The 8,486-nt window shown below is 50.1% G+C and overlaps 3 protein-coding genes across 3 annotated transcripts; all 3 read left to right on the top strand.

Moving 5' to 3' along the window:
• Positions 1 to 82: 82 nt before the first annotated feature.
• F5J12DRAFT_414077 (uncharacterized protein) lies at positions 83 to 3,635 on the top strand. Its single transcript, XM_051739305.1, has 4 exons — positions 83 to 354; positions 422 to 932; positions 987 to 2,121; positions 2,175 to 3,635. The coding sequence occupies exons 2-4, from the start codon at positions 530 to 532 to the stop codon at positions 3,616 to 3,618; spliced, it is 2,982 nt and encodes a 993-aa protein (XP_051596158.1). The 5' UTR covers positions 83 to 354; positions 422 to 529; the 3' UTR covers positions 3,619 to 3,635.
• Positions 3,636 to 4,754: 1,119 nt separating this feature from the next.
• F5J12DRAFT_414130 (uncharacterized protein) lies at positions 4,755 to 6,409 on the top strand. Its single transcript, XM_051739307.1, has 3 exons — positions 4,755 to 4,803; positions 4,855 to 5,425; positions 5,484 to 6,409. Exons 2-3 carry the CDS (start codon positions 5,017 to 5,019, stop codon positions 5,996 to 5,998), a joined length of 924 nt encoding a protein of 307 aa, XP_051596159.1. The 5' UTR covers positions 4,755 to 4,803; positions 4,855 to 5,016; the 3' UTR covers positions 5,999 to 6,409.
• F5J12DRAFT_414099 (uncharacterized protein) lies at positions 5,670 to 7,931 on the top strand. Its single transcript, XM_051739306.1, has 2 exons — positions 5,670 to 6,535; positions 6,585 to 7,931. The coding sequence occupies exons 1-2, from the start codon at positions 6,052 to 6,054 to the stop codon at positions 7,634 to 7,636; spliced, it is 1,536 nt and encodes a 511-aa protein (XP_051596160.1). The 5' UTR covers positions 5,670 to 6,051; the 3' UTR covers positions 7,637 to 7,931.
• The last annotated feature ends 555 nt before the right edge of the window (positions 7,932 to 8,486 follow it).

Genomic DNA, 8,486 nt, shown 5'->3' on the forward strand with positions numbered 1-8,486 from the left:
TGGGGTAGAACTCGCATAGTTACCTTAATAGCCGTTCGACGCTCAACTACTCCGTGTGCCGGCTCCGCAACGGCCGGGCCCGCGTAAGCCCTGCGTGCAGAACATTACACACCACCAAACACACGCCTAAGCACCCAGTCACTAACAGCTATCCCCCTACACACTCGTATGGCGCAGGCAATAAATCTGTATATGGCTCATTGAAGGGTACGTATGGACAACCTTGCCCATTACATCTACCCCGATGGAAGCAAGGTCTCCGGCGGCTACGCCGTCCCCCGGTGCTGAGGACAATCTACATTCTTCAACGGGGATGCAGGCCATTTCGGTATGCGTCCAGTGACAGTTTCCGCCGTAAGTCCATATACACGGCGTAGTTGATTCATTGAACTTTCGCCGCAGGTGTGTGGTTCGATTCTAGATCTCATGGGACCACATGGAAACTTCCACGCGGCGTTCCATACATATATTCTGACTCACGGCGTTCTTCTGGTTCTCTCGTCGATTCCCCCGATAGGACCCAACCAGTATGGCCAAGTTTCAGTTCTACAACCCTGAACAATTCATTAGCCTAGTTAACTTGCTATCTCTGCGCAACGGTGGCCAACTCCAACCGAGCAACAAGGAGGAAGAGGAACACGAAGACGATAAACTTTGTGGGGACGACTCAACTGTTTGGAGTGGTAAGGAAGACGAATTCAAGCAGCGCTTCTTGGACAGGTTCGCGGAGATAATGTTGAGATTTAAGAGCAGGAAACATGTCTGCTCTGTAGCGCTCCGCGAGTCCAGAGATCAATGCCTCAACGGGGACGTCAAGATTTCCCTCTTTGTTGCTCGTGATGTTAATTTCGAGCATGTGGATGAAAAATTCCGTCGCAGGCTTGAAAAGCTGCTTGCCGCTATCGGCGCATCGGTTTACGAAGAACAAAACGGTACGCCCGTTATTTTCCGCCTTCAGATCAGACTTGATGATACGTGCGTCCCAGATATATCTGCGGTCAAGCAGGAGCTTTGGGAGGAATTGCTACGTTTTTACCAACCTCGACTTGATTTTTATGCGGATAGGTTGCGCGACAATTTGAAGGCATTCAAAGCCGCCGGATCCCTGGACAGCATTCCCCTTTACACCCCTCAGCCACAGAGTGATTATTCTGAACAGAGAACCTTCTGGGACGAATCTTGTGTTGGTCCTTACTCAGAGGCTACTCATGACGACTACATGAAACTTGCACAGAAGCATATCCTCGAACTGGATACCATTCTTTGCACTGGAGACAGAGCCACTCAGCGACGCCTACTCGCTGAGCACACCTATTCCGTCCGACGTGCGAAATCTCTCAGGATACTTATCAATTCCTGCCCCAACTTCTCCGCCGGGCATAGGCTTCTCTCGGACATCCTCTTCTTGGGTCATCTGATGTCCTGCTATTATACACTCGTGGAAGCGGCGCTCAATGTTCCCGGATTTGCACATCTATCCATCATTTTTGTGAAGAGCCCGGCACCTCGTAACTGTCCAGCCGCTTTGCCGCCTTTGGCAAATGCGATGGAATTCTTTGGTCAGACCTTGAATCCAACCTCAGTGAAGAAATTCATCAGCGAAAAGTTGGACGTCATCAGTGCGGAACGCGCTTTCAAGCAGCTTCAAGATACCATTTCTCGGAAACATCTCCCAACCCATGCGGAACTTCAACTCGTCTTTCATATCATAAGGACGGTGGATATCGACACCGTGAACAGGGAAGTATACCCATATATTGGATGCAGCAAGTTGTCCTGCTTTCTCTGCGCAGCGTTCCTGGAGTCTTTTAATCACCATGGCGTTACGTTCACGACTCGTGGCAGTCACGGGAAGATTTACACGCTGTGGTCCATCCCGGATATGGATGGGTTGTGCGAAGACATTGTTGCTTTCCTCCACGCTGCGTTGATCAGGATGCTGAACCTCCTCATCCGCGAGATGATGATGCCTGTGATGATAGCTGCTCATGTTGCCGAGTCACCGGCTGGAGTTACGGATTGTAATCCCCAACCACCTTTCATGCGTCAATATCACCGAAATCCGGCTGCTCAACGTGAGTTCGATTTCCTCAGGGCAGGTGCACCGGAGAATTTGATCAGGTGCGTACTCCTGTTGCGCAACCAATCGTGAGTGCCAACTGTGTTATTTGTAGGAATTTTGGTCCAGTCGAAGTGGGAACCCGCGATGCACTCAGAGCTCTTGAGCATCGCAAAACCCCTGGGCTCTCCGGTGAATGTAGACATTGCGAGCGAGAGACAGCAAGGAAATGCTCTAGATGTCGTGGCCCATGGATGTGCAGCGAACGCTGCGAGAACGAGTGCTACTATGGACATACTTCCGAGTGCGCCATGGGTCGACCCGACACTGCCGACCACCTCGTTCGGGCCTGCCGGACACTCTGGTTGGGTTACCTTGATGACGACACTCGGCAAGATTTCGGATTCACAAAGTGTTCGTCGGTCTACGATGTAGAGAGACTCTTTGGCCTGTATGTTGGCCTCACCCTTTCTCTGGGAGTTGAAAGCCGGGAGTTGCGTAAGTGGCAAAAGGAAGGCACGTTGACAGAAAATATAATGGCCAAGTATGAAGCGATTCCGGAGAATCGTCACAGCGAGTGTTATCGATGGTTCCATAAGACCTTCGGCGTGTTCAACTCACGAAGCGGACCCCCCAACCTCGAGCTCCTGAAGATTGCCAGGCCGTATCTCAAACCGGCGGATAGGGGCAGGGAATTCCACCAATTGGTACCGGTGGAGAAACGCAACTCATTCCTGCTCTATGGTCTGTTACTGAACGAATACCATCCAAATCCTAGTCTGCCCTTGTGCAATGACTTATATTTCGAGTTTGGTTTCGTGACTGGTCGTGGCCTCGAGGGCGAGGAGGTCTTACCTGGGGTGTATAGGAGTCTTATCTCTAGATGCTCTTTCACGGAGTTTTGGACCGCGTTTCAATCCAACAACCTCATTGGGTTGATGGATGAAAAGGGGCTTGGACCCGAACGCAAGAAAGTCCTGCATTTCGAGGACTTTATGAAAATCAAGCGCAACTATCCGCGGCCTAGTGTGTGGCGCCTCAGACACTTCGTTCACTCGCAGGATGTGGACCCTCCGCTATCTGTCTTTATGGACTACGGGTTTTTCAACTGCATTACAGTTGGAGAGGTATTCTCTCTCAAAGAGGTGTATCAAGAGCTCCTCGAGTCTCCAAGGGTCGACCCCATGGAATTGCACGCGGCTTGTATCAAGGGTAACCTATACAATTTCGCTCGCAGACATAACCCGAACCTCGAGCAGAGGTTCAAGACGCTGATGACCAACATTTACCCACTACGTAACAATACGCAGTGGGCAGTCGCGTCCCCAAGTTTTCTTTTGTTCTTGGTTCTCTTCTTCGTTTCGGTTTCATTTACGAATCTTTGGAGTACACTCATGTTCTTGGTTTTCTCTTTCCTTTCGATTCTATTTAGGTGCCTTTGGGGCACACTCAAGCTCTTGGTTGCCCTCGCTTTCCTTTCGATTCTATTTACGTGCCTTTGGGGTATACTCATGCTCTTGGTTGCCTTCTCTTTCCTTTCGATTCTACTTCAAGTTTAACGTACCTTCCGGGCCGAGTTTACCCTGTGTAGAACTAGCCAATCCTGGCTCGACTACGTATGGCCATCTTGGGTACGTAAAATGGATGTTGAGGGAGGTGTAGTACGCGGCGTCGATTGTGTGACTTCAATGTAGTTTGTCTGTGTCCGCGGTTTGACGCCTGAAGTCACTCTCAAAAGATATCAACCCTCAGGATACTTGCTCGTAGTACTATTGTCTAGGAAGAGGAAGGAGGGTTGACTGTTTGCTACCGTAGCTAACGAATGGTGCGAACCAGCGACGATTCCCCCTAGTAGACTGAGTCCACCTCGACATCTCGCGCCCACACGAGAAATTTTATTTATAAATTGCAGGTATCCAATCGTCGATTCGTCAAGCGGAAACAGCGTGTGGTTTGGACTCACCCGAGGGAGGATAAGGCATACCAAGCACACCAGTACGAAGGGACCTAGGATTTCTTGCATTGGCGATTCCACGTAAGGTGACAGCCGCCATTAGATCCGGGAGGACGTGCGAGGATAGGGACGCGCGGTCACTGGCCATGAACGTTTGAACGATAGCCGGCTCGGCGCAGTAATATGAACGAAGTCGATACGGCTTACTATCCACGAGGGTCCATTAATGGACAGACGAATGAGCAAAGTGGAAGCCAGCAAAAATATACTGTGTTCAACAGCCGCTCCTCGAATATATCCACGGTTTCTGCTGTTCTTAACATTCTTAGGGTCCTCTGTTTGCTCCGAGTTCACTGCTTTCTCCTCCGGACCAAACATCTCATTTCCATCACTCCTGAACCCGAGCTTTGCCTGAGTGAGCTCGCTCTTCGTTTGGTGGGGTTGCATTGTGTGGTTTAATTTGGACGTAGGGCATGGCGAAAGGATGGGGAGAGAATGACACAACGAACGGTAACTTATAGTCCACCATGCATGCTAAGGAGACAATAGCAAGACTACCCACTTCCCCGCAAACTCCGTTCTCAGGTGGGACGGCCATCAACTTTTCGCTCCAGTTTCTGAGGCTTCTTCCCCGCTTGCAAATTCTTCTATCTGCTCCTCTGTCCAGCCGACTCTTCAGAACGGCCTGCTGGAAGACGCTGAGCGCCTATTTTCAGTGCCTGAGTCTGAGTATGATGACTCGTTTCATTAAGGGAGAGCCACCACTGCAGCGTGTGCACAGGGACAAACGGTGTGTAACGCAGGTTCTTGCGCTCGTCCTGCAGCTACCCTTCCACCTCAGATATGTTGTTTCGTTCTAGATTTGGGTAGACTCGTGGACATCTGGAAGCTTCCATAGGCATCAATCTGGCACCTCGTGACACGCTGCATCCTGCTAGTCATCTCACCGAACCCTCAACCCAGTCAGCTCATCGTCTCTTTCCCTCGAGAGGATACCATCGGTATGGCCAAGTTTCAGTGGGAAGACCACAAACAATTTATTAGCCTCATCAACATGCTATCCCTACGCAACGGCGGTCAGCTTGGACCGAACGACGAGGAAGCGGATGAAGGAGTAGAGGTTGACGTTGATAACCGCTGGAACCAACCCTTTGTTGGGGATAGCAAAGAAGACGAACTCAAGCAGCACTTTCTGGACAGGTTTGCGGAGATCATGTCACGAAACAAGGGTGGAAAGCACGTTTGTTGTGTAGCATTGCGCCAGTCAGGAGATCGACGCCTCGATGGGGACGTCAAGATTTCCTTGTTGATTGCTCGTAATGTTGCTTTCAAGAATCACGATAAGAAGTTCTGTAGCACACTTCAGGAGCTGCTCGCTGCCATCGGGGCGTCTGCGGATGATGAGATTAGAGGTATGTGCATTGCTGTGCCCCACAGGAGAATTTGAACTGATGATTCCTGGCATCTTAGATTTATCCGAAGTCAAAAAGAAGCTTTGGGAGGAGTCAGTACACTATAACCAACCTCGCATCGATCATTATGCAGATAGCTTGCGCGACAACTTGAAAGCATTCAAAAGTGCTGGATCACTGGATAGCATCCCTCCCTATAGCTCTGACCCTCAGTTTCCGCCATACGGCAACTTTGAACCTACCACTTTCTGTGACGATCCCGGTATTGGCCCTTACTCGGCGGACACCCATGACGCCTACATGAGGTTTGCCCAGGAGCGTATTCTCGAACTTGACAATATCCTTTGTACCAAAGGCAGAGCCTGGCGACGTCGGCTCGTGGAGCGGACTTACGCCATTCGCCGCATGAGATCACTTCAGACACTTATCAACTCTTGCTCAAAGACTTCCGTTAGGCATAAGCTCTTCAGGGACATCCTGTTTTTGGGCCGTTTAGAATCTTGCCTTCAGTATGTTCATGGAAGCGGCACTGCATATACCGGGGTTGGCCCAACTATCTATTATTCTCATTGAGAACCTCCAACCTTGTTTCTCTTTCATACGAATTACCCCCTTTGGTGGATGCGATGCAACATCTAGGTCAGCCTCTGAATACGACCACTGTCAGGAAATTTATTAGCAAAGAGTGGAACGTCATCAAGGCAGAACTGCGGTTCGAGCAGCTTCAGAGCAAGCTCTCTGGGAAACCTCTTCCTACTCACGCCGAATTTCAGCTCATCCTTTACATCACCAAGACCGCGTATAGTGAAAACATCAGAGAGATGTACCCATATATCGGATGCAGCAAGTTATCGTGCCTCCTTTGTGCTGCTTTCATCAAGCACTTTGCTCTGAATGGCGTTGCATTCAGAACGCGTGGGAGTCACGGAAAGATCTACCCTCGGTGGTCTATTCCGGACATGGATAGATTGCATGACGACATGGTTACAGCTCTCGATTCTGCGTTAGAGAGAATGCAAAACCTGCTGCACGACGAGTTCATGAAACCCATCGTATCAACCACCCATCTCCCTGAATCATTTGCTGGAGTTACAGATGATACGGATGATGGTACGCCTGTTCTTTGTCTAGATCAGGCTGGATGATAGTTGCATCGTAGATATATCTGTGGTCAAAAAGGAGCTCTGGGAGGAATTATTGCGCTATAACCAACCCCGCCTTGATCATTATGTGGATTGCTTGCGCAACAATTTGAAGGCGTTCAAAGCTGCTGGATCCCTGGACAGCATTCCACATTACACCCCTCAACTGTCACAGAATAATGATTTTGAACACAGAACTTTCTGTGACGACCCTTTCATCGGTCTGTACTCAAAGGCTACTCATGACGACCACATGAAGCTTGCGCAGAAGCATATCCTCGAACTTGATGCTATTCTTTCCGTTGGCGACAGAGCCACCCAGCGGCGCCTTCTCGCTGATCACGCCTATGCCATCCGAAATATGTACTCTCTCAAGATATTTATCAATTCTTGCTCTGAGGTTTCCATTCGACATAGGCTTCTGTCAGACGTTCTCGCCTTGGGCCGTTTGATTGACTGCCTCGTCCGCGCGTGCTGGATGTACCGTTTGGGTTACCTTGACTACGACACTATGCAAGATTTCGGATTCACAGTGCCAGTGGAGAAACGCAACTCATTTTTGCTCTATGGTCTGCTACTGAACGAGTACCATCCAAATCCTAGTCTACCCTTGTGCAGTGACTTATATTTCGAGTTCGGTTCCGTGACCGGTCGTGGCCTCGAGGGCGAGGAGGTCTTACTCGGGGTGTATAGGAGTCTCATCTCTAGATGCTCTTTCACGGAGTTTTGGACCGCGTTTCAATCCAACAACCTCATTGGGTTGATGGATGAAAAGGGGCTTGGACCCGAACGCAAGAAAGTCCTGCATTTCGAGGACTTTATGAAAATCAAGCGCAACCATCTGCGGCCCAGTGTGTGGCGCCTCAGACACTTCGTTCACTCGCAGGATGTGGACCCTCCGCTATCTGTCTTTATGGCCTACGGGTTCTTCAACTGCATGACAGTTCGAGAGATATTCTCTCTCAAAGCGGTGTACAAAGAACTCCTTGAGTCTCCAAGGGTCGATCCCATGGAATTGCGCGCAGCTTGTATCAAGGGTAGATTGTATAATTTCGGCTCGCAGACATAACCCGAACCTCGAGCAGGAGTTCAAGACGCTGATGACCAACATTTACCCACTACGTAACAATACTTGGCGGGCAGGCACGTCCCCGGGTGTTCTTTTATGCTTGGTTTTCTTTTTCCTTTCGATTTTACTCGCGTACCTCTGGGGTTAAGTACTGAGTCTTCGAAGCAGCCAACAGTACTTATGGTTATCTTGGGCTTGTAAAATGGTTGTCAAGTGCGACTCCGCTAGCGTAGTTTGTTCGTGTCTGCGGCTTCACACCCGCAATAACTCAAAATAAGATACCTGCCTTCTGCATACTTTCCCGCATAGTTTAAGGAAGGGAAGGCCATCTACTACTGTAGACACAGGGATGCTGGTGAATTGGTGCACGCGAGGGTCCGTTACATAATACCGCCGCAGAGAACCAGCAAAAACACCTAGTGTAGATGCCGGTTACCTCCGGTAGCAAACGTCCATCCGAGCGACAAGCCTGAAGCACTGCCACCCTGCCTTTCTGCATCAGACGAACACCCCCCAACAGACCGTCGCTGCTCCCACTCCAGCTCCTCGCCCAATTGTCATTCCTTTCGATTCACTCGTCGTTCCTTTTATTCCTACAATAACCCAATGCATCAACACCTAGGCCTCCAACTAAACCCTTCGAGCAGTGCACCATCTTCTACTACAGTGTCTGGAACTGATGCAGTAGCGCCCCATCAGACCCTTCAGCCATCACAGCCAGGGCACCTGCAGACCAGACAAACCACCAGGAATCAGTCCCAAGCACCACCCCCTCCGCCGCTCATCCAACAACCAACCCAATCTGAGTCATCAGACTCAGTGACAACTCAGCCCCACGCAGCACAGGCTG

Source organism: Pisolithus orientalis, assembly GCF_024613125.1.
Source record: "Pisolithus orientalis strain OTSU chromosome Unknown F5J12scaffold_42, whole genome shotgun sequence".
Taxonomy (NCBI): domain Eukaryota; kingdom Fungi; phylum Basidiomycota; class Agaricomycetes; order Boletales; family Pisolithaceae; genus Pisolithus; species Pisolithus orientalis.